The sequence below is a fragment of the Rousettus aegyptiacus genome, unplaced genomic scaffold, assembly GCF_014176215.1.
Source record: "Rousettus aegyptiacus isolate mRouAeg1 unplaced genomic scaffold, mRouAeg1.p scaffold_m13_p_7, whole genome shotgun sequence".
NCBI classification, from domain to species: Eukaryota; Metazoa; Chordata; class Mammalia; order Chiroptera; family Pteropodidae; genus Rousettus; species Rousettus aegyptiacus.
The window spans coordinates 17,817,405-17,841,606 of record NW_023416310.1 but is presented as its reverse complement, the minus strand read 5'-3'; the positions used below and the strand labels follow the sequence as shown (position 1 = coordinate 17,841,606).

The 24,202-nt window shown below is 47.6% G+C and overlaps 1 protein-coding gene across 5 annotated transcripts in view; it reads left to right on the top strand.

Annotated features, from left to right (window-relative positions):
* The window catches only part of XDH (xanthine dehydrogenase), a 56,407-nt gene that overhangs the window by 12,666 nt on the left and 19,539 nt on the right, over nt 1-24,202 (top strand). For 2 of the 5 annotated variants that reach the window (XM_036224781.1, XM_036224784.1), the window contains 17 exons: nt 154-215; nt 3,381-3,449; nt 3,768-3,857; nt 4,984-5,125; nt 7,049-7,141; nt 7,736-7,887; nt 9,119-9,212; nt 10,469-10,578; nt 12,648-12,832; nt 13,701-13,875; nt 15,271-15,354; nt 16,853-17,022; nt 19,152-19,275; nt 21,042-21,161; nt 21,846-21,942; nt 22,816-22,940; nt 23,670-23,803. In XM_036224781.1, the coding sequence (XP_036080674.1) occupies nt 154-215; nt 3,381-3,449; nt 3,768-3,857; nt 4,984-5,125; nt 7,049-7,141; nt 7,736-7,887; nt 9,119-9,212; nt 10,469-10,578; nt 12,648-12,832; nt 13,701-13,875; nt 15,271-15,354; nt 16,853-17,022; nt 19,152-19,275; nt 21,042-21,161; nt 21,846-21,942; nt 22,816-22,940; nt 23,670-23,803 (2,026 nt within the window). The remainder of the gene's footprint in view (nt 1-153; nt 216-3,380; nt 3,450-3,767; nt 3,858-4,983; nt 5,126-7,048; nt 7,142-7,735; nt 7,888-9,118; nt 9,213-10,468; nt 10,579-12,647; nt 12,833-13,700; nt 13,876-15,270; nt 15,355-16,852; nt 17,023-19,151; nt 19,276-21,041; nt 21,162-21,845; nt 21,943-22,815; nt 22,941-23,669; nt 23,804-24,202) is intronic. The other 3 variants (XM_036224782.1, XM_036224785.1, XM_036224783.1) reach the window with 2 other exon arrangements.

Below are 24,202 nucleotides of genomic sequence, written 5' to 3'. Positions count from 1 at the left end.
GATATTTTAGAGTCAACAGTACAAAGGGGGGGGGGGGTTCAGGCAAAGAAAACAATATGCCAGGAGAGCATATGACTGGGCTGGGAGCGAAGCCACGAACTTTCATCCGCACTGGGGCCAGCACTGACTTCGTGGCTTTTTCTTGGCCCACAGGAAACCTGTGCCGCTGCACAGGCTACAGAGCTATCCTCCAGGGCTTCCGGACCTTCGCCAGGGTAAGTGGGGGCCCCAGGACTTGCTCCCCAGGAATCACACCAAGAGGAATGCCAAGCGCCTCTAGATTACAGAGAAGGAAGATAAGATGGCCAGCTGGCAGGTCCTCCTGCTGCGGACACCTGGCTGGGCAGTAGACCCCACCATATTTATTCAGAGAGGGGTTCTCCTCCAGAGCGCTGGGGCTTTCCTTCAGGGAAAGCCTAGAAGAGGCGTGCTGCCTGAGAGCTAACTTCCTCCAGGGCGTTTGGGCTTGACAGCCTTCCTTGGAGACTGGCACACTCAGCCCGTGACACAGGTGCTAAATGTGGCATGTAACAACACCCCGGCCCTCATGTGGCATGTAACAACACCCCGGCCCTCCTCCTTCCCTCTCTGGGCTGCCTTCCGCACTTGGCACTCTGCTGGGCTTACGAGACTGCTAATCAGATCTCCAGACAGTGTGTGAACCTCTGCAGCATTCATAGGACCCTGAGCGAGAAGCCACATCCAGGTGCTCGAGCATTGCTTACATCAACACAGATACACTCTTGCCATCTGGCAAGGAAGACAAATGGCTGGCCTTGCCATTCTTGGCTCAATCTCCCCAGATTTTACTTGATTCTCCAACTGGGTCAGGTTGATCCTGGCTCCAATCGAACTGTCTCATCTCAGTTTGATTCAGGGTTGATGGTAAGGTCACAGACTCCTGTGCTTTTTGCCGACCTGCGGGGTTGGTATTTTATGAAAAGAAGTGTTTCTTCCAAATGACTTCGAAGGAATGGAGATGGAGATGGGGGCTTTAAGGAAGGAAAACACAACACCCTGATGAGGAGCTAGCAGGTGTGGATTTAAATGAAAATCATTGAAAGCTCAGATTCAGAGTCTGCAGGCCTGGGTTCAAATCCCGTTCCATCAGGAAAATTTTCTTGTTTCTAAAATGGGGATTATAATAATACTTACCTCATAGTGTTTGTTGAAAGTACTTATTGTAAAGCTCTTGGAACAATGCTGGGCACATCTTAAGTATTCAACAAATGGCAACTATAAATTATGATGCTGGTACATTTCCTCCATGACTCCTTATTTGGCATTTATCAGTTGCTCATTATCGATTGTTAATTTTCCCCACAAATTTATTTCATAGGCGGTTTCTCAAAGAGATACAACCTACCAGCCCTGCTAGTTTCTTAAAAAAGAAGGGCTTTTGCGCGTAACTGACAATCACGCTTCTTCCCAGGGCGGAGCGGGTTGCCGTTCAGTTGTAAGGCGCTGCTTCCCCGCATCCAGCTGCCTAGTGGTGCGGAGCGGAGCGCTCCGAGCAGCTAAGATGACCTGCACACACGAGGTGCTCAGAAGCTCAGGCACATGGCTCCTTCCGGATCCCGGAGCCTTTATTCAGGGCCTTTTTACTCTTATTCTGCACCATTCTAACAAACCTGGTGATCCTGTTTCACGCCCATAACACCTACTAGAAAACGGCAAAGAGAGTCTGCTGGGCGGGGCGGGGGTGGGGGGCCGGGGCGTGGCAGGGGGGGCGGGGCTGTTCACAGCAAGAAATGACAATGTCCATCCAGCAGCAAGGAAGGACATAAAGGCAACGTAAAAACAAGCATGAGCCCAGCAGTCTCAGCTTACCGAGAATAGTGGAAGTCTCTCTGGGGGCAAAAATAGCCATATCCAACCTCAGTAGACCTTGAGGGCAGTGGCACAACGTTCATCACAACGGTTTATGTCATGAACATGTCAATGAAGAAAGAAAAAGACCTAAGTAAGAATGAGCTGGCATTTTAAATATCTGGAAAATGTGCCTTTGTGAGGTACATCCTTCTGCACATGAACTGGATGAACGAGGCTGGTGCCTTATTGTGCGCAGGTCTCCTCCCTTCGCTTAGGACCTGGTGATTTTCCTTTTCCAGGAAGAAAGATGACAAGAGGCACCATAGGAACCTTTTTTCCTTTCTTCCTTCCTGTCTAAATTGAAAGGAGGAGGGCAGGGTGGTGGTGGGGAGGTCCAAAATCAAGCAGCTCTGAGGTCCGAAGGCGAAGCCGTGAATGTAGGTGGGGCCTGCAGGTAGGGCAGCGTGTGCCGGGGAATCAAGGCCAGGGAGGGCTTCTCTCCTGATGTCAAGTTTGACAGGGCTTTCATGTTCTCCAAGGCCACACCTTTGTCCCCGTGACCTTTTGAGAGCTATCTTGGGAACACTAGTGTGTTGTGACTCATCCTTCGGGAAAGGTCAGCATGGAATGATGTCTCCCGTGATTCATGTACAGAAGGACTGCCCCCGGCCCTCTCCTCCAGGCACGGGCTGACCTGGCAATGGGCCTGGCCTGTGCCTGGGAGCTGTCCCCACTTTTGGCTCAGCACAACTGTATGATTTTGGAGGGTCTCCTGAGGGCCTGAGCTGAGATTCCTGCCTTCTTGGGGGCAGATCGGTCAGGTGAACACACCCCTTCCCTGGTGCCTTGGTTCTCGGAGGCAGCGATCTGGGCTCAAGTCCGTGCTCTGCCGCTGGCACCGTGAGAGGACCTGAGAAAGCCCTTTCCCCACAGGAGATGGGTCATTAGACCTGTACGCTTCCTCCAGAACAGTGAAGGATAAAGAGTACTTAGCTTTCTGGCAAGAAGTGTCTAATATGCAGTGAAGAGCCCATCGGGCACGCAGGCTGGACGCATCTCTGGACCCAGCATTGGTCTTGGACATCCTTGTCAGGAGCCCCACAAAGACCCCAGCCTGGGAGGCACCCAGCCAAGCCCCATAGCACTCGATCGATCTAGAAACAGAGCCCGTCGAATGCTGAGAGAACCAAATGGGAATTCTGTCACAGAGGCTTCTTAAGGAAGCAGCACTGAAGAGTGAAAATGGGCATAAAGATATGTTCTGATAAAGTAGGACCTATCTTGATGGATAAATATTCTTATAATTAAATTTCCCTGCTGCTTCCGAGAGAGATCCTCTTTGTCTAGTCATGAGTTATTCAGTCTACATTAACTAAGCAAGAGAAAGCAGTTAAAACAGGCCTCACCCCTGTGCAAAGACAGGGGGGATGGCTCAGGGTAACTGCTGTTCCTACCGAGACAGGTGTCAGAGCCGGATTTCGCTGGACATTAATAATGTAGGCTCTTTAGCGTCTGTGAAAACTCCTTGCAAATGTTTGTGTGTGTGTGAATGTTCGTCACCTCTCTAGGATGGTGGATGCTGTGGAGGAAATGGGGGCAACCCGAACTGCTGCATGAACCAGAAGAAAGACCACACGGTGAGCGGGTCCTTCTCCCCCGGCAAGCCTGGGGGCCACGCTCAGATCAAGCGAGCCAGTGGGCTCTCTCCACACTCTTGGCAGTGGTGGCTGGAAGAGGAAAGAGTTACACCCAGACTAAGAGGATGGCGAATGTGCACATTAGCCCTGGGTCCCCTGGCAAGAAGACCTCCTTGGTCCTGCCTTCCAGGAGCTGCCTGTCCCTCAGCCAGCCCGCTGGGGGCTGCGAATGAGCTTGCGTGGAAGAAGGGCTGGGTTGGTCGTACAGCGCATCTTTAAAGGAGGAGATATTATACCACGCATCTGTTCCTTTCCCAGCAGGTCACTCTCTCGCCATCTTTATTCAACCCAGAGGAGTTCATGCCCCTGGATCCCACCCAGGAGCCCATCTTCCCCCCAGAGTTGCTGGTAGGTGATGCCCCAGGGGAAGGTCCAGCTGAGGCGCTATGCCAGGAGCCCGTGTAGAGCTGCTTTATTTCATACTCACTGGGAACTTTGTATCCTCCTTGTTCTTTAGGTTTCAGCCTGAATTTGTCCTCCTTTCTCTGATACTCTGGGATCAAGTCCCTCTGTTGCATATTCCCACAGAGCTCTATATGTCTCTCCTCACATGTGGCACTCTGAGGACAGGAAGTGGATCTCTCTGGCACATCATGTGTAATAACAGGTGCTCCAGAAGGATCTGCTGGCCTCCTGGCTACATCTAACACAGAAGACATCCTCACTCCCCACGTAACCCATTCTCTCTGTAAGCAGTTCATCTATTAAAAAGAACACACACACACACACACGATCTCTATTCCATGGACACAATCCGGGGCCTGCAGCTCTGTATTAAGGACACCTCTTGCACCCACCTTGTCACATTGATGATTCTGCACCTCCACTTTCACATTTGTGGTGAGCAAAGAAGGAAGGCACTCTCAGAGATTTTCAAGTGCAGATTTCTCTGGGGTGTAGAGCCCATGAAGACTGCCCGATGAGTTCAACAGGTCGGAGAGAAGGGCTCTGTAGCAGGCCACAGAGATGTCTTCCTCTGGATCGTGCAGCCTTGGGAAAACTGTCAGTTTGATTTGGAGATTCTCTCTCCCAGTCCAATATCACCCCTCATGCACTAGAACCAGCTTTCCATTGTATTCCCTTCTGACACTTAGACCCCCTCCCACATCTCCTCTGCACCTCCCGGGGACAGTGGAGGACAGTTCAGGGTGCTTTGAAGTGAGTGACCTTTGGGAGGCTCCATGACTTCCCTGATCCTCAGGTTCCTCCTTCACCTGTTAAAGATGGGCTCCCAGAGCCTCTCTAACCAAGGTCTTCCAAAGACTCCGTGAGATAAATATGTAAGAGCTGCAACCTCTTTCCTGCCTCAGTACATAGTGGTTACCCTTGCTTCTCCCCAACATGAATTTTCATTCTGAGTTCAGTATTAAACAGGTCGATAGAAGGGTCGATCCCATCGTGGACTTAAAGCGAAGGCAGTGGGAGTGGCAGTGGGGAGAAGGAGACGGCACAATAAGAAAACTACATTTTCCAGAGGCTGAAAGATGCTCCTCAGAGGCAGCTGCGTTTCAAAGGGGAGCGTGTGACCTGGATCCAGGTCCCCACCCTGAAGGAGCTGCTGGACCTCAAAGCACAGCACCCAGAGGCCAAGCTCGTGGTGGGGAACACCGAGATCGGTAAGGGCCCAGGGCGCCCCTGAGGCCTGCCTGGGGGCCTGGGACCCCCTGAGGGACCGTGGGCACTTGAATTCCTGCGACACTCCCGGCTCTGGAGTCGCGCAGACCTGGTTCAACCCCTTGTTGGCTGTGTGCCTTCGGAAAAATTACTTCTTGTCCTGTGCCCTCATTCTCCCATTTCATCTATGGGGTTGATTACACCTCCTCCAAGGGTAGTCTGGGTATTGACCGGGCTCCTTGCTGACTCTTCTTCGTAACATTTGCAGAGTGCCAGCTCCGTGCCAGGTACGCCGGGAGGGGCTGGGATGGCAAGATCAGTGCACACAGGTCCGTCCCTTGCAGATCTCCAAGTCTAAGTAAGGAGGGAGCAATGAATACAGAGTCCAGGCCGGTGCCCGGCAGATGCTAGAGGTTCCTTAAATGTCACTCTCTTCTCCTCCACCCTTTTTCCGGGGCTCAGAGGTGCGGTGGTAGCGAAGGAGAGCAGATGTCTAAGTGTGATTTTTTGTGTTGCCTGTGACCATGGCCACCTGCCCCGTCGACACCACCACCTGAGATGTGTGTATGATTATGCAAATAGGTCAGGGAAACGAGCTGTGCAGCCCTGGTCCTGATGTTCGAAGAGGCAGGAGGTCGCAGAGGTCCCCAGGTCCCTGCTAATCGCTATCCATTTCTAAACCAGGCTTGACCAGTTTCTACTTTGGTGGGTCTCAAGCCCAGTGAGGACTGAAGGAAAAGATCATGGTACCGCTGAGGTCTACCTCTGGTAGAAGATCTCTGGTTTGGGGGGACTTCACATGCTTTTCAGCAGCCAAGTCCAGCCTGTGAAAGACTCCTGGTTCTGGTTCTTGGACCATGCAGCCATGGTCCAAGTATCCAGGGTAGCATGAGTTAAAGTGGAGAATGACAAGCTGGAAGAATGTTTGAGATCCTTTGACATATGACATGTTCCTTGTTATGGGTTATATAATATCTCGACCCAGTTATATTCTAAGAGAAAGGAATTTACAAAGATTTTATAAGCTCCAACTTAGAAATAATTTCTTAATACCACTCCATCTGCTCCACCTCCTCCTCCCTTAAACACCCACCCAATGGTGTGACCACCCATAGCCAGGGCAGGGTGTCGTGGGAAGCTGGGTGTAAAGGGGCCCTCATGAAGATGGAAACTTACCGCCTCCATCTGTGTTCTTTGTCCTGGGAGCTGATACTTAGAATGGCAGACCCTCGGTGCCTGTGCGACCCTTCAGAAACCCTAAACGGCACGTGAGATGATGCACAGTCATTTCTCTCTTAGCCTTTTCCAATGCTTGCCCTGTGGGTAGGGCCGGGAGAGGTGCTGTGTAACTGCTTCTGAGGAGCGAGCGGGTCTGTTCACAGAGCTTTCCGCCTCGATTACCAGATTTGAAGTTTTCTCTCTCGATTTTCCTTCTTTCCTGAATGTTAAACTTCTGTGTTATTATTGCTATTATACTCCAATTCTAATAATAGTTTAAGTACTAAAATGTGCCTATTTTTAGCTGTGTAATTTGGGCAAGAGACTTAACCTCCATGTGCCTCAGTTTCTTCATCTATAAACAGAAAAATACCACAGTGTCTCATAGGGCTATTGTAAGGATTAAATGAGTTAAATATGTAAAGTGCTTAGGAGGGTTACTGACATTTTTTAATGTCCTGTGTTTTCTAATATTGTCGTTACACACACACGCACACACACACCAGCTTTTGAGCTGACAGTATGGAAGGCCACACTTAATCCCACATTTTGTGCACTGCACCTCCTAGTCCCAACACACCTACAGAACACGTCCTGGTTGTGAATATGTCATGCACCCTGTCGGTGGTGATGGGAAGAAGTGCCGAAGCCCGCCCTGGAGACAGAACAGCAGGCCTCTCACTTCAGATCTTCCCGTTTCTCTCCAGGCATTGAGATGAAGTTTAAGAACAGGCTGTTTCCTGTGATCGTCTGCCCAGCCTGGATCCCGGAGCTGAATTTAGTGGAACGTGGGCCGGAAGGTAAGGGGAGGTCCACCTGCGCCCACGAAGGGCCTGGGAATCTGGCGATGGGTCCCCTGGGGGGCTGGCAGGTGCCAGGACAACCTCTTTGGCTCTCGCTGCCACCCGCTTGTCGTGTACGGCGGAAGGGGCACCCTCATTGCCTTCCTCTATGGAGCATTTATAGTAGGGTGCCCGTGGGCGAGAGCTGTGAGATTTTCAATCGTCGTCGTCAATCCTGGCTGCACAGTAGAATTGCTTTTGGGGGTAGGGGACAGGTGAGGGGAGTGCTTGGGTACTTTTAAAAAAAAAAAAACGCCAGGACTTCATCTTCAGAGATCTGATTTTATCGAGCTGAGACCCACTGGTTTAGAGGAAAGGGTGGGCACTCTGGGTGTAGGAGAAGAGGCCTGCGGTTGAGTCTGGCTCTTTTATTAGCTGTGTAGTATTGGGCAAGTCACTTAACCTCTCTGGGCCTTACTTTCTTCATCCATATAAGGGTGTGAGTCCCTGGTTCAGCCTCACTCAGGTTGCCGTAACACATCGCAGGAGCTGTGTATAAGACTTTTCTGAGCTGTGAGAGCGATGCCTGTTATTCTGAACTCATGTTCCCAGGGATCTCCTTTGGAGCTGCCTGCCCCCTGAGCTCTGTGGAAAAGACCCTGCAGGATGCCGTTGCTGAGCTTCCTGTCCACAAAACAGAGGTGTTCAGAGGTGTGCTGGAGCAGATGCGCTGGTTCGCCGGGAAGCAGGTCAAGTCTGTGGCGGTGAGTCCCCACCCGCAAGGCCCTGGGGCCCAGGCCTTTCTTCCCAAGGGAGGGGGCTGGCCTGGTCTCTTCTGCAGACCCCGTGGGCCTCAAACCTTAGTGCTTAGGACCGCCTGTGGGTGTTCGTTAAAATGCAGATTCCTGGGCCCTGCCCTCAGAAATTCTGGCTCAAAAATAGGGGTAGTTGGAGCCCTGCAGGTGCTTCTGATGAAGGTGGTTTGCAGGCCACTCCAAGAAACACTTGCTCTGTGACAGTCTTCCCCACCCCCGAGGTTGAAGAGATGGAGCCTCCTGCCCCTCTCTTCCTGAACTTGGCCAAGGCTCTCAGCAGGTGGATAGAGATAAGTTAGGGAGAAGCCAAAATAGGGAGGGAGACTGCCTTTTGGAGTTGGGGGAGAACCAGAGGTAGACCCCCTGAGAGGAGGGAGGGGTCCACCTGTTGAGAATCAGCCTTCAGATTAGTCCCTAATTCCCAGTTTTCAGGCAGCGATCACACACCTGGTGCCATTTGAGGTTTACAATAGTCGATGGTATTGGGAGGAAAGTATCCCTTCTCTTGTATTTATTTTACTGTTTTTTTTTTTAAGTTAAAACAAAAGAGAGAAAAACAGCTTCCCCACATTCTCTATACCCTACCCCAAGCACCTGCAACTTTCCATTATAAATGAGGAGATAGAAACTCAGAAATCTCTGCCAAGTTCCCAGTGTGGCAGGAGTCTACTTCCAGGAAGAATTTGTTCTCATTGTGCAACTGGTTTTCTTCCTTCTTTCTAATAATGAGAGCCCTGTGTCTGGTTCTCCTTACCAAGTTGCCAGGAAGCTCAGATGCAGTTAGAGCGAATTGTCCATTCTTAAAAGCTTCCTCTTCTTTTTCCTTGATCTTTATCTTCTATTTCTGTTTACAAATTCTATGTGGCCCCTGTGATAAAACACCTTAACCCTTTCAGAGAAAGGTTGAGTGAGATTAATCAAACAAATTTAGAGGAGCCGATGCCAGTTTGTGACTGGTAAATTTCAGAGCTGGAACCCGATCCCAAGCATTTGGATCTCAAGTTTTGCACATTGTTCTGAAGGCCAGAGTTCTCATTGTGCCGGCCTTGTGTCTACAGGGGCTGGAGGTCCTCAGGTCCCCCTTCGGCAGGTGTCACCCTCCTGCCCTGTGTTTAGGAGCCAGCTGGGTTAGCAAGGATTTCCTGGGTGGGCTCTCATGCACACTTTCTGCTCGCCCTAGTCCATTGGAGGCAACATCATCACTGCCAGCCCCATCTCCGACCTCAACCCAGTTTTCATGGCCAGCGGGGCAAAGCTGACCATCGTGTCCAGAGGTGAGTTTCCTTACGTAAAGGTCAGGAAAGAGAGCCTTGGGGGAGAAAAGGCTCATAAGATAGGTCACATTCTGGAGAAACAGAGTCCATAGTTCAATGATCCACCTGTCCTAAGGTTTGGATTCCTGCCAGCTATGAGGGAGATGCACCCAGGTTAAGGGCCAGGAGAGCTGGGTCACCTCTTTATTAAGAATTCACAACCACCTCTGTCATCAGATGCTTTACCTAGTGGAGCCAGAATGTACCAGGTCAACACAGCTGATTGCTAGATTTTCAGGGAGACTGTAAGCATTTGTTGGACATGGCCATTATTAAAAATTAAATTATATAAACTTACAGTGAGATTAAAAACAAAGATAATAAACACTCAAAGTCACCACTTCCTAATTATTTGACTTCATTTTGCTGTTGTCTGTGTTCTTGAGATCGCTTCCATCCACTGTGTCTGTAGAGCAGATACGCTTTATAACGGTGCGCTACTGTGCATCTTCCCCCGGGTTCGATGACTTGCCAGAAGAACTCACAGGGCTCAAGGCTATGACTTATGTTGGAATATTCAAAGCAAAATCAGCAAAGGGAAAAAGCTCATGGATCAAAGTCCAGAGGGAGGCACAAGATTCCAGAGTCTTCTCCTAGTGGAGTCACACAGGACGCACTTAATTCTCCCAGCAACAAGTTGACTCGACCACACGTAGGAAGTTCAGTCTACCAGGGAGGCTCCTTAGAGACTCAGCTTTTATTGGGAGCTGCTCACATAGCTGCCTAGCACATACCAAAGTCCAGATGCCAAAAAGGAAAGCAAATGTTTTGCGTAAACCATGCTGTTTGTACACACAGTTTAGGCACAGTGAACCATTCTTATCAGGGAATGATGTGAACCCTCCCAAGAGCCAAGTTCCCAGAAGACAGCCAATGACCAGCCTTGTAAACAGGACTTTCAGAGGATAGCAGACCTGCTGTGTCAACTCTTTACCCTCTTTCCAGCTTCACATTCAGTGATGTCACTCTGGTAGCTTGAAATTGGCTATGGCGGGAGGATTTATATCATATAAACCAGCAAGTCAGGGCTCTGCACCCCCTACTCAAAGAACTGATTGGTAAACATTCAGCACACACCATTGCTTAAGGATTTCAGATGGAGAACCCTGGCCCCAGTGTGCTATCCACTCCCACTGACTGTAGGCATCAGGGACCAGGATGGAGAAGCCCATCGGTGGCTTGTCCCGTGCTCTCTCGCATTGGTCTTTCTTCACCAGGCACCAGGAGAACAGTTCGGATGGATCACACCTTCTTCCCCAGCTACAGAAAGACTCTGCTAGGTCCGGAGGAGATACTGCTTTCCATCGAGATCCCCTACAGCAGGGAGGTGAGATGCTGCCCCCGAATCACTCCTGCTCCTGCCAGGAGACCAGAGTCGGGCTCACGACCGACCCTAGCATCTCTTAACTTTTACGTTGAAATTCTTGTCTCTGAACTTTTGCCTTTGACCAACCATGTTCTTCTCTGGACAATGAGAAGTGTCAGGGTATGGGGCACAGGGCATGGACAGTGAAGCCAGATAGCTGGATGTGTGATCCTGAGCGAGTCATTTCACCTTTCTGAGAATGTCCTCATCTGTAAAATGGGCATGATATTGTTACCTATAAAGGTTATTGTGAGGACTGAAAATAAGTAATTCACAGTGTTCCTGGCAGACGTCTGGGAGCCAGTGGAGATCACCAGCTGGTAGTTGGCAATGTGGCTTTAAGAATACATCCAGCTGTTGAGTAGGTCAGGTCCAGCCCAGGTCAGAGGAGACGCGGTTTCATATGGTCAAGTGTGGGGGTTTATGTGCTAAGTGGAGAAGCCACCTGTAAGTCAGATCCTCATATGCTGACTTTGGGCTTGACAAGGCATTTATGCACCTTGCTTTGGGTTGGCGCAGATGAAGATTTCTGCTTCATGAGCAGGTTTTCTGGCTTGTTTGGGGAGGGTCTGGGTGCCTCTGGCTGCCTTGCCCTCGTTCCTTGGGGCCTGTGGTGGCTTCACCTGGCGTGGTTCTCCCCTCTCTCAGTGGCTACATGTTCCATGAGGGGCTTTTTAGAAAAGTGCTTTGTGAGAGGCTGAGGAATTAGTTATCAAGGAGCATAATGAGGATTTGCAATAGCTAGTACTTGAGTGAGTGTTACAAGGCATGTTTTGCCCTTGATAATTTTGACCTCCTTAATGAGAATGCTAATTAAATTAGAGCAGTTACATCCCATAGGTGGTTTCTTAATGATTTTCTAGCTTGTCTATATAGACCATTTTGAGCTGTAATTCCCAGAGTTTTTTATTATACAGATTAGTTAAAAAAAAAAAAAAGAATTTTAATTATGAAGTTGGAAAAGAAGGAAGAAATAGGCATAGTACTGCCCAGCTTTTATTTTTCCAGGCAGGGACATTTAACATAACAACAAAAATGTTTCATTAAAGAAAGGAGATTTCAATACCCAGAGTTAGGAAGCATTTCTCAAGAAAGGACAGTTGATGACCTGATGCTTGCATTTCATGCGGCCCAGTGAAAAGCTTGCTGTGGACTGGCACAGTCCTGGAAGCAAGCAGCTGGAACCTGTTTCAGAACCAAGTTCAAACTCTGGGTTCATTGTTCCAGAGCCATGTCTAATGCCCGGGAGTCGGAACCAGCTTTCTCATCAGGAGGGGCCTCTATGGCTTCTTCAAACAAAAGCCTGTGGCCTCGTTGTGCTTCCTCCAATAAACCTTTTCTGAAACCTCCTACCTTTGGTGTGAATCAGAATTTGTGGCACCAGGGAGAGTCCAAACCTCAAGCAGAAAGGGCTTAAAGTCACCTGGAAAACAACGCATGCTCTCCATCTATCCCCAGACGTAGTCTGGGACCGTATGGTCAGAGCACGAAGGCAGCTCTTGTCTCGCAGTGCCGTTCTCTCTGTCAGGAAGCAGGATTTCCTACCACAGCCAGCACACTGGTCTGCCAGGCTGCGAGCTGAAGGGGTGTTTCAAGCACCCTTCGGCATCCCACTGAATCCACCTGAGAGGCAGCCAGGCCGCAGCCTCTGAGAGGCGGGGTGGGCTCTGTTCCTGGGCACCAGGATGGGGAGGTGGGTGGGGATGAGGGATTTCTGAGAAGACTTTGTGAGAGCACCCTTCCTCCTGGCAGCTGTTTGCTGGTTGAGAACAACCCCCTTCTCCTTTGCCCCGGACTTTCAGTTTTCCTGAGTAATAGAGAGAAATCCTCACCCTTCCAGCTTCTGGGAATGTTATCTAGAACTTCTCCTGAATATGTTGTGCCTTGATCTTTGACACCCACCACCAGCTCCTGGCTGATTTGTGACGGTATGATGACCTCCCCTGCCCTCCTTTCCCATGTTTCAGGCTAATCATCTGTAGTCCTTGCAAAACAGGGTGGGAAACAGGTCCCTTTCCATTCTTTTTCAGGGCGAGTTTTTCTCAGCATTTAAGCAGTCCTCTCGGAGAGAAGATGACATAGCCAAGGTGACCACTGGCATGAGAGTCCTATTCCAGCCAGGAACCACACAGGTAAAGGAGCTGGCCCTTTGCTATGGCGGAATGGCCGACAGAACCATCTCAGCCATCAAGACCACTCGGAAGCAGCTGTCACAGTGAGAGCTAACAGCAAAATAGAACTGCTTCTGCTGCTACTGCTACTATAACTACTGCTCTCACCATGGTTACTACTACTACTATTACCACTACTACTATTACTGCTGCTACTAGTAGTATTATCACTCATAGTATGGCTGCTGCTATATCATTACTATTGCTACTACTGCTGCTGCTTCTACTACTAGTAGTATTGCTGGTGCTTTTGCTATTATTATTACTACCAGTGCTACTGCTGCTGCTGCTACTACTACTACTACTACTACTTCTGTTTCTACTACTACTACTGCATCTGCCACTGCTAGTATTTCTACTACTAGTATTATTGCTGCTGCTACTGTTACGGCCATTTCTACTATTACTATTGTTACTGCTATACTATTACTATGGTTATTATATGGCAGCAATTGTACCAAGTATTTCACTGGCACTATCCTATGTAACCCTTACAATGACTGTACAGGTAGATAAAGCTTAATTTTGGAGTTTGGCTTTTTGGTTCCAATTCCTGGCTCCAACACTTACCAGATGGGTAATATAAATCAACCATGCCTCAGTGATAAAATGAGTATAAAATTTTTTCCTATTATACTTTTTAATTTAAATTAAAAATGATATTTCATCTAAAGCACTTAGGATGTTATAAAGACTCAATAGATTTCAGTATTATTTTTTTAGTCTTTCAACATTGGATCTATTTTTAAAGACGAGGAAACTAAGGCTTAAGGAGGTTTAGTAACTTGCCTAAAGTCACATCACTATAAATATCTCAGCCAAATTTTGACCGGAGGCCCTGTGCATGATGCTCTGCACAAATGCTTCTGAGGTCTGGATGGGAGTGTGCTTTTACAACCTGCTCTCTGGCAGCCTCTGGAACGAGCAGCTGCTGCAGGATGTGTGTGCAGGCTTGGCAGAGGAGCTGCAGCTGGCCCCCGACGCCCCCGGCGGCATGGTGGACTTCCGGCGCACACTCACCCTCAGCTTCTTCTTCAAGTTCTACCTGACGGTGCTTCAGAAGCTGGGCAAGGAAGGCTTGGAAGACGTGAGTGTGGGCCTGGGCAAGGCACAGACCCTCTGCGGCACTTTTGTTTGGGGATTTGGTTCTGGGCGAGAGACGGCTGTGGACCAGGTGGTAAACTTGCTTCTCTCCTCTGGACATCAAAGGGCCAGGGACACAAGGAGATGGGATCAGCTGGGTGGCTGAGAGGCAGAGCAGTGGGCTTGTCATGGATTCTTGTCCTGGCTGTGTCATTACCTCGCATGAGAACTTGAATAGGTCATGACTCTAAGTCTCAGCTATAACATCCGTAAAAAGCGAGCAGGTAGACCAGATGACCCTTCAGCAGTATAGCTGATACAACCATGGTTTTGTACTTAGAATATGGGTATAGAGTGTGATGAAAATGTAAGGTGGGGCCGCTACAGCCAGGGGGAATGTGGACGCTGCTAGGGTGTGCGTTCAGGAGAGGGCGCCGGCTCCCAAGACCGGCTCACCACCAGCCATGTAATTTTACACCTTTTATGCAGTAAGATTGCACTAGGCAGTAGTGGGCAGCCTAGTGTGGGAGAAACGTGGTCGATTAGGGCCACTCTAGTGCGACAACTGCAAGGATGGCGTGTGAGAGAGCGAAAGGAGAAAAGGCCTCATAGGTGCGGAGACGGCAGAGCACAATCCTTTCAAAAACTTTTACAATTCTTACTATTTTATGAATATAAAAGTAAAGAACTTAAAAATACAGAATTGTGTAAAGAAAAGAAATAAAATTATTCCACTCTCAGATCCTAGAGAAAACCACTGCTGGTATTTTTGCTTATTCCTCTGATCTTTTTCCTTCATTCTCTCTCTCTCTCTCTCTCTCTTTCTCTCTCCCCCTCTCCCCCTCCCTCTCCCCCTCTCCCTCTCCCTCCCTCCCTCCCTCCCTCTTTTCTGTTTATCCTTCCTTCCACCCATTGATACATTTATCATCTTCCTAACTTTCGATCTGGATATATCATTTCCTAAATCAATTTGGGGTCATACTGAATATAGAGTTGTATGCCCCCTTGATTCCGTTGAGATTATACCGTGAACATTTCCAATACCATTAAACATTTCCCACAGAATTGAAGAGGAGAAGGAAGACTTCCAGGAAGGCTATGGGGAGGGGAATATTCCCAACAGAGATATCAGCATGCATAAGTGCAGGAAAGAGGGAAGCCAAGGAAGGATGAACGATTCATTGTGCAGGGCCGGGGTGGTAGGATTGAAGCTGAGACTGTGATTAAACACTGAGCTCTCAGAGCCCATGTTCAGATGTCGCGATAGATCTGGCCAGTACTAGAAAGAGTATAAAATGAGGCGATGAGGGGAACAGTTGTTGCTTTTACCAGTTAGGGACAATCAAAGACAGGATCAATGATAGAAATAGTCATGATCTCCTGTTATTTGCCTCCACAGAAGTGTGGTAAACTGGACCCCACCTTTGCCAGCGCCACCTTACTCTTTCAGAAAGACCCTCCAGCCAATGTCCAGCTCTATCAAGTGAGTATAGATGGTGCACAGCTAATATCAGGGGCCCTTGCAGGCTACACCAGATGATGCTGACCATTGGTGAATGATCTACTCGAATCGTATGTCAGTGTTTAAAGTTCCTTACTGTTGCGTATAAGTATCCAGCAAAGAAAATGGGAATTATGCTAACGTCAGTTAAGCTATTTCCCCCACCCTTACTCATCTAACTTTCTTGGGATTACTCTCGTCTTCACCTGTTCCTTAAAAAAATATCTATATTTTTTCCATTTTGTCTGTTCTAGCTCCTCTGTGTGACTAATGTGCAAAGTCAGGAGGTCTCTTGAGCATGTAGACAAAACAAAACAAAACAAAACAAAACAAAACAAAACAAAACAGAAACAACTTTCAATCTATAGAAACTTTTTGAGAGGGACTAGGTAAAGGGTCAGCTTTTCCTATAAACATTTTAGATTCTGTGGGCCATCTAGTCTCTTTTGCAATGACCCAACTTTGCCATTATAGCACAAAAGAAGCCAGAGGCAATACATAAATGAATGTGTTGTCTGCCAATAAAACTTTATTTATAAAAACAGGCAGAACATCAGATTTGGCCCATGAGCTACAATTTGTTAAGCCCTGTGTTAGAAAGTAGTGGTCCACTGCATAGACTCTGGCCCTGACTGCCAAGACTTGAATCCAAACTCTGCCTTTTCGTGACTGTGGATGTTTGGACCTTCTCTGTGCCTCTTGGGCAAGTTAGTTATGCCCGCAGTGTGGGTAGTGAGGGGACTGGTTTGATTAGGCTGGTTCTGAGGAGGAAATGTGTTAGTAAAAGTAAATAGCTTAGACAGTTCCTGACATACAGTAAACATTCGATCAATATGGTCCATTATTATTATTACTTTGAAAAATACACAAAACAGAATTTTATTATACAATAAATACGTGTTAGAACACTTTGAAAAGTGCAGAAAAGTATAAAGAAGGAAATAAAAATCACCCAAAATTTCACCTCCAAAAGAAATATTATCATATTTTGTTTACTTTCTGTTTTTTGTGCCTATATGGACATGTATATACTATATTTACAACATTTATTTTTATTCCTATTAAATGCAAATCATTTTATACACACACACAACGTTTTATGTCCTATTTTTACACTTAATATGAGCTTCCTTCCTTCTAATTAAAATTCTTCAAAAGTACGTGTTAGCAGTTGCGTACTATTCATTTCAATGTATGAGCGTAGCGTAATTTATTCTCCTAATCCCCAACGAATGGACATTTAGGTTCCTCCTTATGTATTTTTTTTTTTTGTTCCTGTACACGGTGATGCTGTGACGACCCTTCTCGATTACCTCTTGTGTGCCTTTCTGTTTTCTTGGCCCGTCCCCCTCCTGCCTTCTCCACCCTCACCCCTCAGGTTTGCTCTGCCATCAGGCCTGAAACTCTCCATGGTTCCCCTGGACCTTAGGAGAACACTGTCCTCCACGGCTCAGCCTGACTGGTGACCGTGTTGTTCCAGGAGGTGCCCAAGGGTCAGTCTGAGGAGGACATGGTGGGCCGGCCCCTGCCCCACCTGGCTGCAGCCATGCAGGCCTCTGGGGAGGCAGTGTACTGTGACGACATCCCTCATTATGAGAATGAACTGTCCCTCCGACTGGTCACCAGCACCCGGGCCCACGCCAAGATCAAGTGAGTGTAGTAAATACCCTAGGAGAGGAAGGTGCTGGGAGCATTCTGTCAGGTACTGGAGATGCACCCACTCCTTGTCTGGGAGGAAAGATGGGGATCATCTTAAAACCCACAGTCTGGAGAGGAATAGAAGAAGTTAGGGCTTGGGATGCCTGGCAAGGTGAAGGGCTGACTTGCAGAGGTAGGCAGAAGCCAGATCAGCAAAGCCTTGGAGTACTGAACAGGGAGGTTATACTTGGCCTGAAAAGCAATGCGGAGCTGCCAAAAGGCCTTTAACAAGACTAGGTTAGATCTGCACTGTGGATATTGGGCTGAACTTTAATGCAAAATTTTGGGAGAACTCGAGTCAGCACTAAAGGGAAGAGCATGGCCTTTGAGTCTGACAGACCTGGGACTGAATCCCTGCTCCAGGGTTTGGCAACTGTGACTTTGGCCTCATGCTTAATCTCAGTTTCCCCATTTGTAATAGATGTTTTTGTGAGGGTCAGCTGAGAGTGTCCACAAAGGACCTAGCAGAGAATAATCACTCATACATGCTTATTGAATTTTTAAAGCCTGAACAGCAAAAATGCCACCACTGTAATAATTACGACAATGATGATGATGATAATAATATCTAATGTTCATATGACACTTAACTTGGCACAGTCTGGTTTAAAGCATTTTAAATATATTGACTCATTTATTCCTCACAACAGTCCTGTAGGCAGGTCCTACTGTTATCCTCATGTCATAGATGAGGAAACTGAGGCACAGACAGGGTAAGTTAGTTACTTGCCCTGTGTCGTACAGTTGGTAAGTGGTGGATCTGTGGTTTGAAGCTGGGCTGTGCTGTCTTTGGGTGTTGAGGCCAGAGCCTGTGGCCTTCAAATCCTGGTGGGCCTCAGACACGTTCCCTGCTGAGTAGAACCGTTGAGAGAACCCCGCCCCTAGGCCATGCCACTGTGTGGATTAAAGATTGGGTAGCCTTGTCATTGGTCTTTCTTCACAGCTGCTCCTAGCCTGGAGAAAGGTGACAGGAATGGTGAAACTCTTCCAGGTCCCTGAAAAAAAAAAAAAAACACGTTTAAGATGACGGGGTTGCCAGCTGTAGGGTAAATTCATCTGCCTCTGTCCTTATCTTGAGCCCATGTCGACAGTACCATGACCCACAATGTAAACACTCGAACAAGTTTGTTCCATCTGAGCAGTGTCTGAATGGGTGTGGGAGGGTGGGGTGGCTGGGGGAACTTTGTAAAACTGTGACGATTGGGGCTTTCTCAGCTGCATGCACTTGGGAGGGAGGCTGGTAGAGAAGAAGCTGACCAGACTTTGGCATTCTTCTTAACTTAACCTCAGTCCGAGTCCCACCAGTGCTGCTCTCTGGCTGGGTGAATTTTTAGACAAGATATTTAAATTCCCTGAGCTTGAGTTTTCCTGAATGTACAGTAGGGATAACAAATAACTTTCTGCAACTCTGGTGAGGATTACCAATTTGGTGGTTTGTTGGTACCTCAGAGCACTTTCTGTATCTTTCTCTGGGGTACTTCTGCTCGCTTCCTCCATGGGGGCATGGGCTAGAGTGAGTGGTATATGGTTCAGAATGTAATAATTAAACTGTCCGGCCATTCTCCCTTTGAGGCCTGAATTGCCTAATTAGGGCTGGGGTGCCCTGTCATTCTGGGATAGCTCTGTGAATGTGCAGAGGAAAATTTGGCTGTGTAATGATGTTCAGGGTAATTGGATTGGCACCACCGTGCTGATTCTGGGTGGGTATTAGCTGTGATGCAGGTTTTAGCCGGCATTTACTGTGATTTGGTTCCCTTGTACCTGGCCACCAGAACAGGGCATAGCATTAGGTCAACGAGGGTGGATCTGTCTTATTCATCTTATATCCCCAGCAGGACTCAGCACAGTGACCTTCACATTGTAAGCATTTAACCAACACTTTAGAATAGAACAGAGTAGACTAGACTAGACTAGACTAGACTAGAGTAGAGGAGAATAGAAGAGAAGAATAGAAGGTAGAGAAAAAGTGAGGAATTAAGGTGTAGAAAAAACCATCGAAACGAGGACAAGGTCATCCCGTTGGGTGACAGGTCTTCCACTTCAGTTTTGCTGCCTGGCCCCTCACACTGCTTGTCTTTCAGGTCCATAGATATTTCGGAAGCTCAGAAGGTGCCAGGGTTTGTTTGCTTTGTTTCCGCTGATGATATCCCCGGGAGTAACAAAACCGGACTTTTTAATGATGAAACCATCTTTGCAAAGGATAAGGTATGTCCTGAACTTTTAAAAATATGGAGTTAGTGGAATGAGTATTTAAGTTTTAATTTGTGCTCATTTCTCCCAGTCCCTAATTCTGAGAAGACTGTACATTTGCACACATTGTGGCCTTCATCTAGTGGGTCAACGTTTAGGACAATCAGGAAAGGGATACATTATGGCCAGCAGCACTTTTAATTTTAACTTAATGTTTACTTGTTTATTTAATTGATAGCTGCCATTCGTGTATAGTAAGATGACTTTATGCCAAAGTGGCATTAAAAATAGGCTGGCGATTGTATCTGAACTAACAATCGGGTTCTTAAGGGTACAGTATTAAGTTCCTTTGTTAAAAGAAAATGAAAATCCATTAAACAAGCTAACCAGAATAGAAATCACAATACCACCACTACGTGTATATTGATCAGCCACTTACATGGATGTTCCACTGTTGATTTCAACTATATGTGGAGTTCTTCCCCACTCACCCCTCCCCACCCCCCTGCAAAAAAGACTTCCAAACATTTAAGACAGCTGCTACAAAAATCCATGTACTTCTAGGATAGTTCTCAGAAAGTCACTTTATACTTCCAGTGCAGATCAAATGTTGCAAATTAGAAGTGGGTCGGTGTTGCTAGAGGGCAAATTTACCTTATTATTGATGTAACGTGTGGGAAAGAATGAAAACGTACTGCAGGAGACACAATGACTCCATAGGAAAGCATCTGATAGACAAACAAATTGCTTTACACACTGCAAGAGCCCCTGGGAGCTTTGCTAGCGTTATGGTTGGTGAGAACCACCCAGGTTCAACAACCACTGCACTAACCAATTAAGTCAATAACTTAATTGGATCCTCAAGAAATAATGATCAGAGACAGGCATGCTAAGTATTGGTTTCTATTGTCAGAAGCCTCATATTCCAAAGTGATAAGTCGAACAATTTTTTTTTTTTTTTGCTTTTTATTGTGGGGGAAGGGGAATGTTGGAAGAAAATCATCACCGAAGGAGATCCATTAAGCTTTTATAAGAACTGAATTATTAAATGAAAATAATGAACATTGTTCTATAAATCTAACAAAAAATAGTATATTGGTCATCAAGTCGAAGAATCAGCATTTGGAAACTATTGCTTCTGTGCATCTAGATGAGTATTAGATAAGACCAACTGCTGTCTCTGAGAAGTGTTTGGTATATATCCGGGAAACAAGATAAAAGAGAGTGGAGTGGAGGAAAGAAAATGAAACTGGGAGTCAGGGCCCAGGGTTTAATCTTGGTCTAGTAACAAGCCAAATGCGATCTTGCCATCTGGGTCTCCATCTCTTCCCGTGAAGGACAAGCGTATTGGAGGAGATCCAGGGTGACAGATACGCTTCATGCTGCCACAAGTCCCATCTGGCTGCTTGTGGCAGACATCACTAATCAATCACTATATTCTATTCTCGGCAGCTTCTCAACTAGCTGCCAGTACCAAATGATCAGAATTGGCCCTTGCGATGAAGCAAGTTTGCCATCCTGATAGCTAGTCATCTCCAAGTCCCATTCCAGTCCTACTGATTCTAAACACTTATGAAGAAGCACCTAGCCCCATGCAGGAGGTTAAAAAAAATGAAAAGGCCCCAGAGAATTCCTAAAATGTGTCTTAACAGAAAATTGTGGGGGCCAGGACTTCTTTTGTCTTCTTCTTCTTTTTTTTTTTTTTCTTTTTTAACAATCCAAAATGATTGGCTTCATGAGGAGCTTAGTGATGTGCTTCAACAGTCTGGCTCTGCTTCTAGGTGACTTGTGTTGGGCACATCATTGGTGCCGTGGTCACTGACACCCCAGAACATGCACGGAGAGCTGCTCAGGGGGTGAAAATCACCTATGAAGAACTTCCAGCCATTATCACCATTGAGGTAATTGAGAATGGGCTGCCTGTGGAGAGAGGTGAACTCCCTGTCTCTGGAGGCACCTTGATTAGGATCCTCTAAAGCAGGGTACTGATCCGTGGCCTGTTAGGAACAGGGCCACACAGCAGGAGGTGAGCAGTGGATGGGTGAGCAAGGGAAGCTTCATCTGTACTTGTAGCCGCTCCCTAAGCACTAGCATCACTGCCTCAGCTCCACCTCAGATCATCAGGCATTAGATGCTCATAGGAGCACCGGTCCCTGGTGCCAAAAAGTTGGGCACCGCTGAGAGAGGAGATTCGAGCAGCAGGTGGGATTTGACTAGGTAGATGTTAAAATATCTTCCAGCCCTGGAATTGTGTGTTCCGATGAAGCCTTTCTCAACATGATCCTAGACTTGGTCCACTAACGGCCATACTGAGTCCCTCCTTCCCAATTTCAGCTCCAGGTGCATTTTTAAGGGATTTTTTGCTTTTCCTCAAGATCCAAGGTTGTCCACCTCAGTCCGAGGAAATGGAGGAATATGACTTGCTGAGCTACACATGAGCTTACTTTAAGTCTATATAACAAGTTTGTAGAGACGCTTATGTGAGCAGAGAGAGGCAACAGTTCATAGAGCTTCTCTTCCCCCAGTCAGAAACCACCTTCCTCCCTCTGAAAGCGAAGTCACTGAAGCTTCTTTTTGATCCTCAGGATGCTATAAAAAACAACTCCTTTCATGGACCCGAGCTGAAGATCGAGAAAGGAAACCTCCAGAAGGGGTTTTCAGAGGCAGATAATGTTGTTTCAGGTACAGCTGCACCATGAAGCAGTGGGGGAGGGCCAGCCCTGGTTTGTGAATAAAATTCAAGAGCTGCACCTTGAGGCCTGGGGCGGGGAAGTGATTTCCTATTATTTCCTTAACAGAAACGTTCTTCTGCTGTTTGTAATAAGATGACGATGACAAAACCTCAGTCATCTCATCTCCACTCCCCTGACTCTTGGCTGGACATACCTGGATGGTTTGAGACAGGTTGTAGTGTGTCAGATTTGGAAGGTTGTCTAGGGAAGATAACGGCCACAGTGGAAGGTGGCAGCTTTGGCTCTGGCCTCTCACCACGCAGACTCCTGGCCCTCCCCCTTCTTCAGCTAGTGCTCCCCCCACTCCCCGCCCCTTCTCCCTCACCCTCTGCATTGTGAAATCAGGTCCATAGCCCTCGCCCCAGGCAGAGGTTACTGATCAGACCTCTGATCCCTGGAATTGTTTTCTTCACTGTCTGTCGTGCGTCACTAAGCCATGAGTGAGCTCACTCGCCAGCAGGCTTGATAGCTTCAGTTCTGGGAGGTGTTTGTAGCTTTCAAACACATCTGTTAATTCTTTCTTTATCTTTTCTAAAAATTCATAGTAATCGTTTGAAAATCTTTGATTTCCACTGGCTACAGTGTGAAGAGAGCTTCATGTCTGATACATTTCAGTATTGTTGTGGTTTCTTTGTTGAGATGGGAGGCTCAAATCCCGGATGGCTAGGACTTTGATACCCTTTCCACGCCAGTTAGGGAACCTAGAGGTTACCTGTGAGAAGCTGATTCCTGCCCAGGATACTCAGTGGGTACATGCTCTCCTTAAGCAAACTCACCCACTGCAGCAGCAGGCTCACTGTGGGAAGTCTTGTCCCTTCTCCAGGTGAGCTGTACATTGGCGGCCAAGAACACTTCTACCTAGAGACTCACTGCACCATTGCTATCCCGAAAGGCGAGGCAGGGGAGATGGAGCTCATTGTGTCCACACAGAACACAATGAAGACCCAGGTAGGTGTCCTGTGAGTCAGTTCAGGGGTCTGGGGAGGTCACACTGGGAGTTGTAGAATGGAAAATGAGAAGAGGGGACCTAGGCTGGTCCAGGAAGAGATTTGACGGTAGTGATTTTGGAGCTAGACCCTGTCACCAACGAGCTGATGTCAATAAGCTTGTTACGTAATTTTTCTCTTCTACAAACAAAGGCCTTGTAGGGCTGTCGTAACGATTAGATGAGTTTTAATAATTGGATAGAGCCTAGTAAGATGATGATTCTAGTACTGTGTAGCCTCGATCAAAGCCTCAGTCTCCTCATCCATAGAATGAAGGCATTGAATGATAGCCATGGCAACCACTAAATTATCTACAGCAGCTCCTATATTCCCCCTTTCTCTACTGCCTATAAGATGACAGTGGTTGCCGTCATTTTTGATATCTGGTCCTATCCTCATGACTCACTAGTTCCGAGCCAAATGGGATGAGTTTTGGCTCTGAAAGAATGCTGTGACCAGCTGCTCGCCCCTCTGGTTAAAAACAAGTGTCTGAATTCAGTCCGTGGTGAATGTTGGACCCCAGCACCACTACCCGAGGGCTGCACTGGGAGAAGAGGGGGGTTTTCAAATGTAGGAACATCAGAATTCAGAGTAGTAATCAGGCCCATGCAATCAGGTAGGCTCTGGGTCAGACCTGAAATAAGTCCAAATGGTGCCTTCAGAATGAGTATTTTTTTCCTTTTGTTCACAGAGCTTTGTTGCAAGCATGTTAGGCATCCCAGAAAATCGGATTGTGGTTCGAGTCAAAAGAACAGGAGGAGGTTTCGGAGGGAAGGAGACCCGGTCCACTGTGTTGTCCACAGCAGTGGCCATGGCTGCATACAAGTGAGTCCTGCTAGCGGGCTCTCAGAGGGAGAATAAGGCCGCCTCTGCCAGAAAGCCTTTCTGGGTTTCCCTCTTTGGGAGGTAGATTCCCCTTGCTTTTCATTTTCACAGCCTTTGGTTTTTAGAACTCTTGGGCACAGGGGTGAGGGTAGTGTTGCTTAGTTTTTTTTCTGTTCTAATGCCTGTGTCTACATCTTATCTCTACTACCTGGCTGTGAGGGCCCTGAGGGCGAGGCCACATCTCACATCCTGTAGCCCCACCTTGTCCAGCTCAATGCCTAGCCAGCAAAGCAGCCCAGCACAGGTCTGCTCAGTGTGCCAGGTGGGGGAAAAAAAAAAAAAACTTCCCTGCTGTTTTCACCCATGGGACTCATGGGGCTGGGCAGGTTTCTCACCCTC